Source organism: Lolium rigidum, chromosome 3, assembly GCF_022539505.1.
Source record: "Lolium rigidum isolate FL_2022 chromosome 3, APGP_CSIRO_Lrig_0.1, whole genome shotgun sequence".
NCBI lineage: Eukaryota > Viridiplantae > Streptophyta > Magnoliopsida > Poales > Poaceae > Lolium > Lolium rigidum.
In genome coordinates, this window is record NC_061510.1 from 113,438,312 (window position 1) to 113,456,738 (window position 18,427).

The window sequence follows — 18,427 nt, forward strand, 5'->3', positions numbered from 1 at the left end:
TAAGATGATTTGGTAGTTAAATTTGAATTGCTAAAATTTCTTATATTGAAGAACAAATGTAGTACAACAAGCTCTGCTATGACAATCTTTGCCCGGCTCCGGTGATGGAGGGGCAAGGATGGTACCGCGCCTTCAGCGCACGCTGGTGTCTGTAGTCGTCGCTAGGTGGTCCAAAAACCTAATAATAATTTTATTGTTTTTGGGCCTATTTATACTCCTTTTGATGATTATTAATATATCGGTAGAATTTTCGCAAAAAAGAACTAAGGTAGTAAAAGACCGAACTACGGAGCGAACACTCTAAACATTACCCTGTGATGCAAATGAAAGACCTCGGATCACACCTAGCTCATGTGCTTTCTCCTATAAGCAATGTCGGATTCCTTCCGTTTTCTTTTGTCTTCGCCTCCCTAATGTTGTGATGCCATACATATCCATGCCTTTCTATTCATCTCACACCTCTCTACTGTAGCTTTGCTCCACAACATGTTAGGGCATCGATGCACCCTGACCATGTGTGCCTCTAAGCTACAATGGGACCTCATCACCCTTCACCTTTCCTAGTTTAGAGGTCAACGTCACCAACAAAAACCTCACCTCATTCTTTCATTACCCCTTCCATTTTTCCTCGCCCTTCTCCTTCTTTCCCGTTCTCACGATCGGCTTATCTTGTGTTCATGTTGTAAGATATACATATATATTGGTTGATATGTTAATGACCACATGATTATGGAGCTTTTTTTCTCATAACATGTTAGCATCTTGATCTTGGTAGCAGGCATGAAATCTTCACATTATAAAAATGGAAGGAAGACCCGAAGAGCATACCATCATAAAGTTTTTTTTTAAGAAACAACCCCCATCATAAAGCTATTTTTTGTTAGCGGATTTGCTATGTGTCATCTAGGTGAGAACTTATCAAGTTTCGGTCAACCCCCAAAAATTGCAATTGGGTTCCGATTGCAACTGCACTTTTCCACCAAAAAATGCAATTGAAATGAGTTCCAAATTTCTCTATACTGTAGTTACACTTAACTAAGAAAATATCAGTCAATTGAAACATAGACAAACCTATTTTTTGAGAAATGCTACATTTTTTACATGGAACACTCATATTTTATTAAGACACAGGTAAATTGTCGGTTACCATACGAGTTATAAACTAGGATAGCTCGATGCTCATAAAATATGGTTTTCGTGAACTACACTAACATCCAAAGTCGCTAGCTCATAATGCTGCTCATAGTGGGGAGTAACTTAGACTAGTAACATATGCCATGTTACTAGTCTAGGTTACTATCTTCATAGTGGGTAGTAACTTATATGTGGTGTCATGCATTGTGTTATTTATTATGTTGTAGACTCATTTTGCCTTGGGGTGTGTGATGTTATGGTAACATAGCTAGTTACCACCTCACTCTCTTTCTTCATTTATTCGCATGCCATGTCATCAAAATGCCTTGAGATATGTGATGTTACTAGCTATGCTACTCCCACTATGAGCAGTCTAAGCTGGCTTGTTACAATTACGAGGAGTAAAGACAACACTAGCCTCAAGCCCTCAACCAAATTCAGCTGGGTCACAGGCTCACAGCCCAAGAGCACATTATTTCGATTGACAACATTGGGCCTCGCATTCTGTATTACTGTATAATAGTGACTCGAAACCCTTGCAAACTGGCAGATGGAATACAGTTGGGCTTCATGGGATCCACAGGTCCCACTGTTGGGTCTCAGTTAGGCCAAGGTTGTAATCACTTACTCGGGGCCCATCCACTTCCATCACAGTAACTCACCACTCGGCTGTGAAAAAAAATAGCACCCAAATGCTCTCCCGTCTGCAGCCGCGCCGCCACCACCGTCGCCTCCTACAAACCCTACAATCGGCGGCCGCCGCGTGTGAACTCCACCAGAGGCCGTGCTCTACCGCGGCGGCATCGAGCCCTAGCCTCTCGATATGGCGGCGGAAGAAGGAGATGGGGAAGGAAGGCCTCATGGCGGTGGGGCAGCTCAAGCGGCTGGCGGCGCTGCCTCCCGCCGGCGGCCACCCGCGGCTGGAGCAGTACATGCGACTGCACGTCTCCCGGCTCCTCCGCACCGACCTCCTCGCCGTCCTCTTTGAACTGCTGCGCCAGGACCACGTGCTTCTCTCCATGAAGGTCCTGCTTCCACCCCGATAAGTCTGCTCGACTTACTGTTGTTTTATTCTCTGGTACTATCGTCCTAGATGAGACTTAAACTTAAGTTTTCAGTGCCATCTGCGGAAAATGGACGCACCATGGTGTTGCAGTACTGTTTGAATTGCAAAGTAGTTCGACTGTCATGCTATGTGCATATTGATATACTCCTAGAAAATTAGTGATTCTAATACTTTATCAACCCTCAAAGTCTGAATTGGCGTCCAGTTTGCAATGCTTGGGATTTTTTGATTATGAAGTACTCTTTAATTGCACCTAAGGAACATAAATTATTTGAATTTTAGATCAGGGTTTGTAAAGCTGGCCTACACAGAAATGTATCTTGTATATGTTTTATGTAGAATTCAGGTGCTGTTTGAGTTGGTAATTATTAAATCAGTAGTTCGTTGGAAGTAGAATTTGCTTGGAATTTGCTTCGGTAGAAGTACTGAAATTCTGTAGTTGTGATTTGCGTATAGGCTTTTGGTACTCTTGCCAATTGTGAGGTCCTGTTTGTGGGATATAATATCCAATGTGGTGAATTGGACCTCTGATGTGCGATCTTCAATTCTTCATTTGAACTTTCTTCCGCAGCAGTCAGCACTGACTTATTTTCAAGTTGTTTGTGATCTTTTGTGGTGATCAAGTCCAGACAACACCACACAATAGAAAAACCATTCGCTTTGCATTCCTTCTCTGAACACTCAAAACTCTTACTAACCATTGATTCCTGGTTGTGGGCTTTTGGCTAATGTGGTGCCTGCATGGAACTTCACGTTAAGGTGGTATCCTAATCAACATCATATAGTTTAAAATAGATACTCCCTCAATCTCAAAATAACTTGCTCAAGTTTTTGTAGATACAGATGTATCTATAACTAAAATGTGTTTATATATTTCCGTATCTAGACAAAGTTGAGCAAGTTATTTTGGGACGGAGGGAGTACTATTTCAGGCCCTTATGGTCTCACATAGACAGATGATTGCCTCCTCTCGCTATGGTCGGAACCATCGATGTTGTCCATCCAGGACTGCCCACACATGGATGCCACATCAACACAAACTCAAGCCAAAACCAAGTTTGTTAAGGATGAAGGTTTGCTCCCACTTAAGCCGTTTTGGATGAGGTCATGGAGGCCATGATCGAGGAAGATGGCAAGCTTTTGGGAATACGATCACCGAGAACCACTTTGATGATCTAGCCTCCAACCTTTGAAGGACCAGCATACCCTTTGGATGTCGATGATTTACTAAAGGAACGCATATAGAGAAAGCTTAATCTGGCCAACTGCAATGTGCCGTACCATGTCAAATGAGCGGTATGCCAACTCAATGGCATGGCCACAAACTAGCGGAAGAATTACCGTGTTGCGTATGCTGATGTCAAAGGCATCTCGAGAACAACTTTGCATGTTCCTTCCTACCGCATACATCCATTTGGATTCGGGGATGAGTTATGAGCTCTATCCTAGAGAAAGATGTCTGTGTCTGAGGACTTGAGCTGTTTCACTTAACTGGCGTGCTATGGAAGAGCTTACATCGCAACCGAGAGGAATAAGACTGACAAGATTTTTTTTTTTTTGCTGGGAGGACATGGCTGTTAGCCAACATCAGAAGTTCACATCTCAAAAAAATATCAGAAATTCCTGTTCATGCCACAAGGATGCATGCCAATTGGAAAAAAACTGATAATCAAAACATAGATCGACAAACATGATTAGCCAATGGCTACCAATTCTCCCGTGATTTCCATACGTTCCAGCACCTTGTCAGCAAGGCCATCCTCCAAGAGAATTCTAGGAGCTAGAGGGAGCACCGCGGCAAGGTAATCACGGGGCAAATAGCTCCCAACAGAAGACCAAAAATCATCTAGGGCTGCCAAGTTCAGGACATTAGACAGCCATCGACCAACATTAATACCCAAGAAAGTTCTTATCAAACTTCCAAAGCTAAAGTGAGAGGTCCTCGCATCAGTTCTGCAGGGAAGGTGTCCTGAAGCTGGGCGTAAATGGCACTTTGGTAGTGCCCACACCGACAAGAGAAACACTGTGCCATACCGGTGAAGTACAACTTGGCTTCTGCAATCAGAACACCACAAGGGATGGGGTATCCTCCAGACATCAGGGAATCCACCTAGCGCACAAGGACAAGCACCACGGCTGAGTCAACCATGTATTTGGGACTCCTCAGTTTACCATATAGTTTGTGTTTCGTACTAGGAACTTATTTTAAATAAAAAACCAGGAGGCCCTGCTTTTGTATAAAAGCAGCATAGATCTGGCTGGGCTAAAACCAGCAGCGTTACAGCGCAAAACAACCGAAAGCTGGAAAGAAAACGAAACTCACTGGGCGAGCTAATCAAGTTTGTCCATGACAGCAGACATGGCTGCTAGCAACTGTGACGCCCCAAAACCGGTACCATGAGGATCCCAGCGAATCCGCCAAAATCCGCACGATATCGATTTTAGGAGACGCACCACCAAGCGCCTCGTACACGCCGAAGCAGGCGATGCGGGTGGAATCAATCACGAGCAGTAACATTACAACAGGATTACAATAGAGCCCACAAGAAACAGATATATTACAACAACGACTCCAACGAGTCAAGATACAAATATACAATACAAAGATCCGAATCATACAGAAGATCAAATACGTCGAGTACGGACAAGATACAAATTGGACTAAGAGTCCTGAAGATAACCGATGGCGTCCATAACCACCGCCTGAGCCAAGCCGGAAGGGTAACCTTGCTAGCGTCGTCTTCATCGAACATATCTTCATACCTGCCCGGTTATGTCCCGTAGAAGTAGCAATAAGTACGGGTTCGTACTTAACAAGACTTCAAGACGTATAAGCATTCGTCAACCAGTCGTCCTTTGTACTTGAGGCACGCAGGGGACTTAGAGAACGCAAGAGGAACGTCATAGGCAATATGGTGGGGTTAAGTGGCAGCGCGCATGCACTAAAAACCTATAGAGACACTCTACTACATTTGTCTAATCAAAGAAGGTGAGAGAGCGCATAAACTAACAGTTCTATACTCTGCAAACATAACCCAGCCGATGTGTTCCCCCCTCGCAAGGAAGTACTTACAAGGGCACTCTCACATTTGACAAGTTTTAACCAGTTATTATTTAAGTTGTTCTATCTTACTATGCAAATTATTAGTATTGAAACAACAGGTGTAAGTTGTCTATGGTCGAGTCATACAGCTCCAAGTCGTCCATAACCGCGGACACGGCTTATCGATAAGATGTAACCCTGCAGGGGTGCCCAAATGTGCCCACACGCACGATTGACCCACTTATGACAGGTGGATATCACGACTCGCACTCTCCTTCACGACAACAATGTCCAGGAAGCCACCTAACCAAGTTGAACCCAAATCGAAGTCCGGCCGTATCTCCGAAGCGGACTTAGCTGGCTAAGTTAGTTCCTAGGAGATGCACATTGGATCAGAGCTCACTCTGGGGAGATGACCAATGACCTCACTCTTTCGGATACCGCTTAACATCGTATCCCACCTATATGTGCGTACAAGAACAAAGGGATACAAGGCATAAGGCTTCCCCAAAGTAACGAAGGAAACAAGCTTGCACGCACGCATCAAAAAGGAAATGTTACAATCTAGTTGTGGCCACTTTGGACAAAGCTGTAGATTCGGCGGTGGTCGAGGAGACCCATAGGCATACCCACGTGTGGTTAGAGCGCTCGGTCTACGAACAGATAACAGGAACTCGGGTCCTAAGCTTTAAAGAAACACAAGTGAGCCGTCACAAAACGATCAGCTGACCCACCGATGCCTCCGCTTAACAATTATTAACAAGTAACCATGATACCCTCAACAGATATAAACATGTAGCATGTGTCATGATTCCCAACAGATAACCCGATAAGATAGCGGTAATGGTAGCGAGATATAAACAGCACTAGCATGCACTACGACTCGCAAGGCAGACCCGATAACCAAACAACAGCTGTAGGAGGTTGGTGGTGGCAATATGGGCTGCTTGAGGTAACAAGTGGAAGGGACACGTGACAAGAACGCAACTTAAGGATATCATGAGGAAGAAGGCAAAATAAAATAGGTGAGCGACTTCTGCAGGGGCAGGAGTATAGGAGAAATGCTTGCCTGTTAAAGCTTGTTGAGGGACATCCGGAGATCTTGCCGTATCTCACAACACCACTTCGTGATCCTATCCGGAAAGAAGCAAATGCTGGAACAAACAACGGTTGCAAATCTTACAACTACGGAGAAGAATCGGCATGCTCATGATATGATATGCATGCATGACATGGCAAACATGATGCGATGCACTTTATCCAAATTAAGCGGGATCGGAACCCGGACAAACAAGTTAGGTTGGAGTTGCATTTCTACCGGCAATTTTAAGTGTTAATTAGCATGGCATACATGGCAGGGGTGAGCTACATCAAAGTTAAATGGAACCGGGACAACATTTATATAGTATCCCTCATACTCCATGTGTTACATAATAGGTGGTAATGCAAACCATCACGAGATTGTATGATGCATTATGCAAAAGCAAGTATGCATGGCATATTCATGTTCCTCATGTTTTTCTGATCAATTTTCATATATAAAATATTTTGTTTTGAGTTACGGTTTAAAAGATATGAAATAGACAGATTTTGCAAAAAGGGGTTGGGCTGGAAGGGCGTTGGGCTGGTACCTGCTGCTCGCGCGTGGTGGTACTCCGGGTGAGGAGATCGGCGAATTTGCGGGCGATTGGAGAGGTTCCGGTTCAATTCCTCGCATGAGGTTGGAGAGGGAGACGAGGCGCATCCGCCGGTGGCATCAGCTCAGCGATTGGCGGCCTGACGCGATGGCGCCATGCCGAGGAGGAGGTGGTACAGTGAGGTTTTCTCCTTCGTTTGCTTACCATGAGATGAAGAGGAAGGGGAAAAGAGGTGGCGGCGCAAGGTGAGGGAGGAGGGGAGGCTAGGGTTTGGAGGAGGGCAAGAGAGGGATTTAAAGGGGGGGAGGGAGCAGGTGAGAGCGGTGGTGGTGGACAGCGACGTGGTCACGTTGCTTGCGTGACCACAGGAGGAAGACGACAACCAGAGTTGCCCTCTCCATCGAAGGGGTACGGGCCAGAAAGAAGTGGCTCGGGCCTGAGGAAGAAAAAGGAGGTGGGCCAGAAGAGAGGCTCAGCTGGTCCAGGAAAAAAAAGAAGCAGGCCTGGGAGAGAGGAAAGAGAAGGGTCTAGGGAGTTAGGGGTTTTTCTTTTAAATTTTCTTTCTCCTTTCTTTTCAAAGTTGTTTTGCAAACTGATTTGAAAATAGCTCAAACAAATTGAGTTTTGAATGTAGAGGTGGAGAGAGATAAAATAAGATCCAAACATTCGATAGCAAAAATAAAATATTTTTGTTTTGTGATTTTGTTAAATGAAAAGACAGAGGGATTTTATCATAGAAACCACATGAGAGGGAAAAATAGCTAGGGTTAACAAAATAATTTTATTTTGTTGAAAACATGAATGATATGATGCATGATGATGCATAAAAGAAAAGAGAACAAGCAAATCTAGTAGGGGTACTACCCGGGCCGTTACAGCAACGCACACTCAGGTGCCATCTAACATCCACCCTACCTTATTCCTTGTTGGCGTCTGCAGATCACCTGCAGTTCTGGAGCTTTAGCTTGAATCTTGTCCTTCGCGAGCGGCATGGACTCTGTATGCTTCTCCGGAACTAGTGACAACCACTCTAAAAGCAAAGCAATAGTTTTATAGATAACTTGTAGTGGTGAAGAAACAGGTTTGTTTTCAAAAACTAAGTAATTGTGACTCGTCCAAATTGACCACGCCATTGCCCCAAAGACAGCCCAGCCAACATAATTTTAGAAGGAGGTTGATCCCAGCCTAATGCCTCAGAAAAGGACTATGCAGTTTGGTGCGCCATTCCTCATTAAACTTCAATGACTATTATTCACTTAAAGTATGATACACATCGGTGTCAGTCCTGCTGATAGTTGTTAAAATGTAAATTTGATGCTTTGGCAATCATTTTTTTTTTATATTAAGCTATTTTAATTGTGCAGTGCGCATTTCCCCCCGAAGTGCAGTGCGCATTTGTGGGGCATGCACTTATGTCATTATTACCTTGGTTAGGTGGATGTTTCCGAAACTCCATGTACCTGCAACCTAGAGCAACCTAGAGCAGACTAGTGTATAAGCAACACTTTATACTATTTAAAGTGCCATAGGCTTCTGTAAGATTAAGCATTTATCTGTTGTTACAGATATATGGCGTTGTGCGGAAAGAGATCTGGTATCGACCTGATATGTACTTGTACCGAGACATGCTGCATATGCTAGCTAGGAACAAGAAGATTGACGAGACAAGGCAGGTGTGGTCGGATCTGAAGTCTGAAGATGTGCTATTTGATCAGCACACCTATGGTGATATCGTAAGAGTGTTCTGCGATGCTGGCCTGATAGATCTGGCAATGGAATTTTACGAAGACATGAGGAGCTCCCCGGAGCCGCCTCTCTCCTTGCCGTTCCGGGTTATACTGAAAGGCCTGATCCCATATCCGGCGCTGAGGGAGAAGATAAAACGAGAGTTTCTGGAGCTTTTCCCTGATATGATTGTGTATGATCCCCCAGATAGCTTATCGGATATAGATGAGGAATTCAGATTTTGATTCAGTGTATGCACATACTTTTATGCCTGAAGCCTTCCTGAAGCTACTATCAAAGATCTAAGTTGCTTTGCTCAGGCTCAGGTAGTGTTTGCTCTCTGCGTTGTAGCCGGACCTCCATTTGTCTCAGGCTTTTGACAGATGAGATCATTTGTAGATCATGACAGTTTCTTTCTCATTTGACCCAAGAACTGAGGATCATTGGTTTTCCCTTCGTGGCTTGTTTGGGCAGGAAGGGATTAGAAACTGGGTGTTTAGTTCAACTTACGCTGCCTGTACAAAGCTACTGTGCTCAATAACAGGCTATTGGCTAACCCTTGTGTTGTCACGAGCACACATTTCTGACATTCTCTTGAGACTTTACTCCTAGTAAAGTTTCTGACGTTGGCTAACGGTCATGGCCACAGATGGTGACTGACTGACAACCTTAAATTAGAATGAATCTCTCCATTCCGTCCTCTCTGGGGTTCGCATGGGACCGGACGTTTTGACTTGCTGTCCTATCAATTCTCCCTTCTCCGTTCTTTGCAGTGAGACGCCGCTTTCAGTTATCCTTTCTGTACATAGTACCTACTCCCTCCGGTTCAAAATAAGCTAAACTTTGTACTACGTACTAGATTAGTGCAAATGTTTTGGATACTTTTCATGGATTAGAGGGAGTACATTTTTTGAACCGGAATTCGATGTTTAGCACATATTTTGTAGTCTGGTCCTGATTTAGGGCTCGCTGGCACGGGGAGATGAGAAGAGCTGCAAACGAAATTTGGATTAGATTTGGTCATTTGTTTGGTAGCTGGTGAGGATTTTTTTGGCAGATACACAAGGCCCAATTTATTTGGTTACATCCGAGCTCAGTTTTAGTCTCGCCATTTGTTCACATGGCAACCTTATCTCTCACCTCCTTATTGTGATCCAATGATTCACATGGCAACCTTATCTCTCACCTCCTTATTGTGATCCAATGAGCTTCACGTTGTTGTCCATGAAGCCTGACAACACGCAGACGCTTGGAAAGACCACCATGCCATTCTCGCCGAAGATGGCCAAGGTGGTTGACGCTACGTGCGTGCAAGACTAGGTTGAATATGACTGGCCGAAATTTCCGGCGTAGCACAACAAGATCAGTGTCGCCATTGGCTACACGTACACGGTTACCACCATGCCATCGCCAACGATGGTGGCCACGGAGGTTAGCGTCATGCCACCGCTGATGGTGGCCACAACAGTTATCGACATGGATTACCACCTCTCACATACCACAATCATCACTATGCCGTTGTCTACGAAGCCAGATACAAGGGCTACCACAACGGCGCATGGAAATGCCACCATGATGTTGATGTAGCTACCACCATGGATTACCACCTCTGACCTACCATGACCATATTGCCATCCACGAAGTCGGGCACAAGGTATACCACGACGGCGTCTAGAAATACCACCATGACGTCACCGATGACGACGTTGGTACCACCATTGATTACGCTCTCTCACCCCTCACCTACCATGATCATGTCGTCGCCCACGGAATCGGGCACAATGCATACCACGATGCAAGGAAATACCACAAGGCCGAGGGTGGTTACCACCATGAACGGATGAACAAGATGATCAAGATAAGTGAGACTTTGAACAACAGATTACAGTGCACCCAAATAAATTACCACATACGGACTAATTACATTATACTAGCGAGTTGTTTATCTATCCGTCTACGTCTCCCGAAAGAAAATATTTACAACAAAGGAAATTTCAAACGATTGACCATGTGCGATGAATTTAAGAAAATTCGCTCAAAAAAGCGCTAAACCATGAAGACGGAATTTACGATTTGCGGCTAACAAAACTCGAAACCAAGTGTCAGAATGGATTCATATCAAGCATATTTTTCGAAGCATGTTTGTGCTTATTACAAGAGTAGTAGTACCTGAAAGAGTTTAAGGAAGGGTGAGCGGAACCACCTCAAGTATTGCTAGCGTTGAGAAGGAAGCAAGTCTGGTAGAAACAGTCGATTCGAACGTTTCTTTAAGGATAGATCTAGTCATTTAGAGGTGCTTTGAGAAGGCGGTCCTAGCTGGCGCTCGATCGCCAGGTTTAAAGAGAGCGATCGGTTTCCGACAGTCTAATTAGGGAAAGCCGTGTTAGCAACTCTAAATCCGTATTTGAAAATTCAAAATGTTTTATCTCACAAACGACAACTCCGATTTAAGATCTGTTTTCACCAATAAATCCGTCTCGACGAGATCTTCAAAACTAGCACCCATGTTGATATGTTTCGAGAAACTTTTTTTCGGGATAAAAATTATCAACCCTCTCTATCTGAATAATCAACCCATCCATACTTGAGTGATCAACGGTAAATGTATAAAAATATCAACCCAGTGCGAGTTATTGAGGGAAAGTTCGCGTGCATACGCACAAATAGACGAATCTGTCGATGTCGGCGGAATCTTTTTCAAATTTGTAAATTCAAAATGTTTTATCTCACAAACGACAACTCCGATTTAAGATCTGTTTTCACCAATAAATCCGTCTCGACGAGATCTTCAAAACTAGCACCCATGTTGATATGTTTCGAGAAACTTTTTTTCGGGCTAAAAGTTATCAACCCTCTCTATCTGAATAATCAACCCCTCCGTACTTGAATGATGAATGGTAAATGTATAAAATTATCAACCTACAGTGCGAATTTATTGAGGGAAAGTTATGCGTACATGCACAAATAGACGAATCTGCTTGATGTCGGCGGAATCTTTTTCAAATTTGTAAATTCAAAACGTTTTAACTTTCAAACGACAACTCCAAATTAAGATTCGCTTTCACCAATAAATCCGTACTGGACGAGATCTTCAAAACTAGCACCCATGTTGATATGTTTCGAGAAACTTTTTTCGGGCTAAAAGTTATCAACCCTCTCTATCTGAATAATCAACCCTCCGTACTTGAGTGATCAACGGTAAATGTATAAAATTATCAACCTGGTGCAGGCTATTGAGGGAAAAGTTCTGCATTCATGCACAAATAGACGAATCTGCTGATGTCAGCGAAATCATTTCCAAATTTGAAAATTCAAGACATTTTAACTTTCAAACGATAACTCAAAATTAAGATTCGCTTTCACCAATAAATCCGTCTCGATGAGATCTTCAAAACTAGCACCCATGTTGATATGTTTCGAGAAACTTTTTTTCGGGCTAAAAGTTATCAACCCTGTTTGTTTGAATAATCAACCATCCGTACTTGAGTAATCAACGGTAAATGTATAAAATTATCAACCTCAAAGTTATTTTTATTTGAAACATTTTAGCGAATCTTTTTTAGTTTAGAAGCTATCAACCCGGTGTCCTGTTATTTATCAACAGTAAATATAAATAACTACCAACCCTAAAAATCTAATTTTATTTCGAATATTCCGCGACTCTTTTTAGTTTACAAATTATCAACCCGGTGCCCCGTTATTTATCAATGGTAATTATAAATAACTACCAACCATAAAAATATTTCATTTAGAATATTTTAGCGAACACTTTTTTTATTTTACAAGCTATCAACCTAGTGCCTCGTTATTTATCAACGGTAAATATAAATAAATAATAACTCTAAAAAATATTTCATTTAGAATATTTTAGCGAGTCTTTTTTAATTTACAAGCTATCAACTCGGTGACCCGCTATTTATCAATGATAAATATAAATAAATATCAACCCTACAAATTTAATTTAATTTAAAATATGTAGGGACTCTTTTTTTGTTTACGAGTTATCAACCCGGTGCCCCGTTATTTATCAACGGTAAATTTAATTTAGAATATTTTAACAACTTTTGTTAGCTTACAACTTAAAAAATAGTACTCCCTCCGATTCATATTAATTGACTCTAATGTGGATGTATCTAGAACTAAAATGTGTCTAGATACATTCATATTAGAGTCAATTAATATGAACCGGAGGGAGTACTTAATTTGAGTAGCAAGTGGTAGTTCATTTGAGTTGCAAGTGGATCTTCCCACCCGTTATTTCCCCCCTTAAAAACCACTAGCCCGAAAAAGGGAATTATAAAAATTAATCGAAAAACATGAATTACCGTACAAAATAACAACATAAAGGGAATTGCAAAAAAAGAGAATTGTCAAAAGGGAATTGCAAATAAAGAGAATTGAGAGTCTGCCTCGTGCTGAAAAAAAAGAGCGTGCATGCATGCAGAAACTTGTGAGAGCTAGCCTCGTGCTGAAAAGTTGGCTCATTAAATGCAAACCCATGAGATAGTTTATGCATGCATGCAGTGTGAACGCTCTTGATTGTATGCAACATGCGAGTGGGAACATGAGCTGTTAGTGTGAACACACATCTGCATGTGAACGTAATTAAACACATGAGCTGTTAGTGTGAACACACGCATGTGAACGTAATTAAACACTACGAGACAAAAAAGGAAATTGACTCGCGCTTCCGCGTGAGCGCTCCGCGCCGACCAAAACTGATCGTTTGAGCAATCGATTGCCAAGGAGGGGATTCGGCTTTGAGAACCAGTTAAACCAACCATAATGAGAAGGTTCTTCATGCAATCAAAGGCCAAAGGGGCTTTTTTTTGCTCTCTAGATGCAACCTCCAGGCTAGCAAACACGTTCTTAGATACTGACTGGGCTACTGGCCGTTGGAAAGCGCTGGCAGGGCAGGGTCAAAGGCACGCAGTGAGCTGAAGGATGGCCATGTCGCCCTCCTGGGCAGCGCGCACATTCCTCCAGGAGTACATGACATGATGGTCAATCGAGTCGAGTGGCTCGCTTCGCACCACCACGGCACCACCAACCACCAGGAGGAGGCAGGAGCAGTTGACAAAGGCTGGCTGGGCACGAAGATCCATCGAAATCTCTCGCGCTTTCCGGGCACGAAACCATGCCGTGCATTGGTGGCGGTGCCTGTCCAGCCCTCGCCGGCACCACCACCCCTGCCGCTGACGCGCCGGGCCATGGCGGCCGTGGGGAGCCACGTCCAGCGGCGGCAGCCGACACCTCGAGTGCCATGTCTGTGGTCCGCGGCTCGCTAATCTCTCTTCACTGCCATTAAATTCGGTCGCTGCTCTCGATGCCAGTATTATAACCATGGCGCACGTGGTCGCCGCTGCCGAACTCCGAGAGCTCTGCCCCCCCGTCGCCGGGGACGAGGGAGAAGATAGCCGTTGGCGCCGATCACGCGCGCGCAGCACGGTACGGCCTGCTGCACTGAATGGGGTGAAGATTGGATTCTTTCCGGCCCTGCATCTGCCTGGCCCTGGCCCGCACGCCCAGTGCCTCGTACCGTAGCGCCGCTCTGCCCCTCAACCTCAACGTACTCCTGCCATTGTTGTACGACCTGTTTTAAAAACACTTTGGTCGCCGCCGTGGCAGTGGCGACTCGCGAGCTAGCCGTTGCTTAGCGCATCTGGCTGGCTGAATCCGTTAGGCTTTCCCTGATTATTCCCTCCTTTCTTTCCTCTCAGCCTCTGACCTGCCGCCTGCTTTGCTTATATAGACTCCTGCACTATTGCTTTTCCACACCAAGAAAGAGCTCGTGAAAATCAGCGCCTACATAGCTAGGCTGGGTACGAGGATAGAGAGTTTGCAGCTGCATTGACACTGTTGAATCGCATTGTGCTTGGATTAGATCCTAGCTAGAGTTAGTGGTACTGGTAGACCTGTTAGTGGCAATGGGATCGAGGAGCAGCAACCGACGCAGCGTCGGCTCAAGAGGCGGCGGCGTCCTCGCGCTATCCCTGCTGCTCGTGCTTCTGCTCCAGCACGCGCCGGCGCCGGCTCGCGGACAGTCGCCCTCCTCCTCCGACGGCGTGCCGATCGCGCAGGCGGACCTGCAGGCCCTGCGGGCGATCGGGCAGGCGCTGGCGGCCCCGCGCGGGCTCCTGCGCGGCTGGAACGGCACCGGCCTCGACGCCTGCTCCGGCGCCTGGGCGGGCGTCAAGTGCGCGCGCGGCAGGGTCGTGGCCCTCCAGCTGCCCTTCAAGGGCCTCGCGGGCACGCTCTCCGACAGGGTCGGCCAGCTCGCCGCCCTGCGCAAGCTCTCCCTCCACGACAACGCGCTCGGCGGGCGGGTCCCCGCCGCCGTCGGCCTCCTCCGCGACCTCCGCGGCCTCTACCTCTTCAACAACCGCTTCTCCGGCGCCGTGCCCCCCGCGCTCGGTGGGTGCGCGCTCCTGCAGACACTCGACCTCAGCGGCAACGCGCTCTCCGGGACCATCCCGTCGGCGCTCGCCAACGCCACCCGGCTCTACCGGCTCAGCCTCGACCACAACAACCTCTCCGGCCCCGTGCCAACCAGTCTCACATCTCTCCGCTTCCTCGAATCTCTTAGCCTCAACAACAACAATCTCAGCGGCGAGATCCCGTCCACCATTGGGAACCTCTCGACGCTCCAGTTCCTAGACCTTTCTGACAACCTGTTAGCTGGTACCTTCCCCGTCTCCCTCTGCAACGTCACCTCCTTACAAGAGATCAACCTCGACGGCAACCGCATCGGAGGCCACATTCCTGACGCCATCGACGGGCTCAAGAACCTCACCAAGCTCTCCCTTGGAAGAAACCTCCTCGACGGGGAGATTCCGGCGACGGTCGGCAACCTCTCGAGGCTTTCGTCCCTCGACGTCGCCGAGAACAACCTCACCGGAGGGATTCCGGAGTCCTTGAGCAGCCTTGCTAACAACCTTGGCGCTCTCAACGTGTCCTACAACAGCCTCTCGGGCCCTGTTCCCGTGGCTCTCTCCAGCAAGTTCAACTCCAGCTCCTTCGTGGGGAACCTTCAGCTCTGCGGGTTCAATGGCTCGGCCATCTGCACCTCCGCTTCGTCTCCGGCGGCCATGGCGCCTCCTCCTCCGCTCCCTGCCAAGACCAGGAAGATCAGCAAGAAGGAGCTCGTCATTGCGGTCGCTGGCATCCTCTTCCTCTTCTCCCTGCTCTTCTGCTGCGTGCTCATCTTCTGGAGGAAAGATAAGAAGGACAGCGCGTCGGATAAGAAGAAGAGCGCCAAGGATGTGACATCCAAGGAGGTCGGGAAGCCCGGCGGTGGAGGCGGTAAGGGGAGCGATGCTGGAGGTGACGGCGGCGGCAAGCTGGTCCACTTTGATGGGCCGCTCTCGTTCACGGCCGACGACCTGCTGTGCGCGACTGCGGAGATCCTGGGGAAGAGCACCTACGGCACGGTGTACAAGGCGACCATGGAGGACGGCAGCTACGTCGCCGTGAAGCGGCTCCGGGAGAAGATTGCTAAGAGCAGCAAGGAGTTCGAGACCGAGGTGAACGCGCTCGGGAAGCTCCGGCACCCCAACCTGCTCTCTCTCAGGGCATACTACCATGGGCCGAAGGGCGAGAAGCTCCTCGTGTTTGACTTCATGACCAAAGGCAACCTCGCGTCTTTCCTCCATGGTAATTAACAACACTTCTTCAGTGCCCACGTACTGTTTTATTTAGCTTTGAGTTGCTTAATTCCTTGCTCTGAGTGTCTGACAATGTCCATTGCTCTTGCATCTGCAGCTCGCACACCGGAGAGCCCACCAGTGAGCTGGCCGACGAGGATGAACATCGCCGTGGGCATTGCGCGGGGGCTGCACCACCTGCACGCCGACGCGACCATGGTGCACGGTAACCTGACGAGCAACAACATCCTCCTGGACGAGGACAACAACGCCAAGATCGCAGACTGCGGCCTGCCGCGCCTCATGAGCGCCGCGGCCAACAACAACGTGGTCGCCACGGCGGGCGCGCTTGGCTACCGCGCGCCAGAGCTCTCCAAGCTGAAGAAGGCCAACACCAAGACTGACATCTACAGCCTGGGCATGATCATGCTCGAGCTCCTCACCGGCAAGTCGCCGGGGGACACCACCAACGGGCTCGACCTGCCGCAGTGGGTGGCCTCCGTCGTCGAGGAGGAGTGGACCAACGAGGTGTTCGACCTTGAGCTCATGAAGGACGCCGCCGCGGGGTCCGAGACCGGGGAGGAGCTGGTGAAGACGCTGAAACTCGCGTTGCATTGCGTCGATCCTTCGCCGGTGGCACGGCCCGAGGCGCAGCAGGTGCTGCGGCAGCTCGAGCAGATCAAGCCCTCGATGGCGGTCTCTGCCAGCTCCTCCTTCACCGGCGAGGCGAGCCATACTACCGCGACCGGCACTACCATCACTGATGATACAAAATCCACTACCGGCACAGAGTAGTCAGCCTCTTGCGGACTGAAATTTCCAGCACTTAGTTACTTCAGAGTTCAGACTCTGAAGAAGTAGACTTCAGTTCAGAGTCTATTTTTTCCGGTCTGTATATAGGATTAGATTTTTTTAGGGGGTAGGAGGATTTTGTTACCCATGCCATTCTTTCGTTCCTGAATTCTTTTGTACCGCCAGAAGCACTCCTTGTTATCTGAAGATGATTTGGGAGTGCTGGCTTTTGTTATGTTTCAAATGAATATTTATTACTTCAGCACTTGTCTGAATCCCAAGCCATCTTTTTTCTGTCTTCTCAAAGGCTACAAATGTTTGACTCTCACAGTATCATAATGTAACTCCCGACTGGACAAATTCTGTTGTTATTAGCTTGCATACGTATATCTGATTGCACAGTAGGTAAAAGACTCGACATCACTTCCTACCTAAGTTACATGATGCATATTATCTATCCGATCTCAATTGCAAATGAGGACTTATAGATAAAGTCTGCTCCGGCAAAACAGGTTTGGTATTGTGCAAAGTTTAAGCTTATAGCATCTTTGACTGGATTACCGCTGATATCTTTTGTCGTCCCTACTTTCTGCTACTTTCTACTGTACTTTTCTTGCTGGTCTAGCCAGTGACGTTTAACCTTGTCACCGATCTCTTGGACCCTTCTCCCATCTAACTTGGCAAATGGCAAGTAGCAAGATGGATTTAAGTCATCTCTAATTACTATTACTCGGTAACGTGAATCAAAAATCATAGGGTATAGTCAGTGTCACCTTTCCATTAGGTCTGAATCTTGCCTGCACATCTGTTAATTTGCTCTGTTCTTCTGTCAGACCTACTAGTCAAGGTGAGATGCCTCACATGTTCAATGCTTAGAGTTAACTGCTTGTGTTTGTCACTTGTTCCCATCATATATTTATCAAAGAGAACAACTTATTCGAAGTTGATGTGTAGAACTTGCCTACTGAAGTTGATGCTAGCATTCGAACTTTCTGCATTAACAAATAACAGAGCAATGACCTCATACAACTTTAGCGTGTTTGCACCGCAGTGACCCCTGCAGCTTCACCCATCCCATTACGTCACAAAATCCGCGAACTGACGTGCGGGTGAATCTACATTACTTTGTATGACCAATTTTAATTTTTATACTTTTCATCGACAACATAATTAAGAGATTTCATTTACTTGAACTATAATTTATCCAGAAAGAGGTAGAAACCGATGAGCCAATTCCACATTCCGGTGCAGCGTATCGGTGTTAGCAATTAACCACACTTAACGCGGTCTAAAAGTTGCAGCATAGCCATGTATAATTTATCACTACTTATGTGCTAACTCAAGGATCGTGCGAGCAATGGAAAAAAAAATGCATCCAGCATATATC

The 18,427-nt window shown here is 46.4% G+C and overlaps 2 protein-coding genes across 2 annotated transcripts; both read left to right on the forward strand.

Moving 5' to 3' along the window:
• The first annotated feature begins 1,826 nt into the window (after positions 1-1,826).
• Positions 1,827-9,161, forward strand: LOC124698022 (pentatricopeptide repeat-containing protein At1g62350-like). Its single transcript, XM_047230547.1, has 2 exons — positions 1,827-2,159; positions 8,446-9,161. The coding sequence occupies exons 1-2, from the start codon at positions 1,827-1,829 to the stop codon at positions 8,848-8,850; spliced, it is 738 nt and encodes a 245-aa protein (XP_047086503.1). The 3' UTR covers positions 8,851-9,161.
• Positions 9,162-14,532: 5,371 nt separating this feature from the next.
• On the forward strand, positions 14,533-17,220 carry LOC124695373 (probable leucine-rich repeat receptor-like protein kinase IMK3). Its single transcript, XM_047228226.1, has 2 exons — positions 14,533-16,258; positions 16,367-17,220. The coding sequence occupies exons 1-2, from the start codon at positions 14,533-14,535 to the stop codon at positions 17,041-17,043; spliced, it is 2,403 nt and encodes an 800-aa protein (XP_047084182.1). The 3' UTR covers positions 17,044-17,220.
• Positions 17,221-18,427: the final 1,207 nt, after the last annotated feature.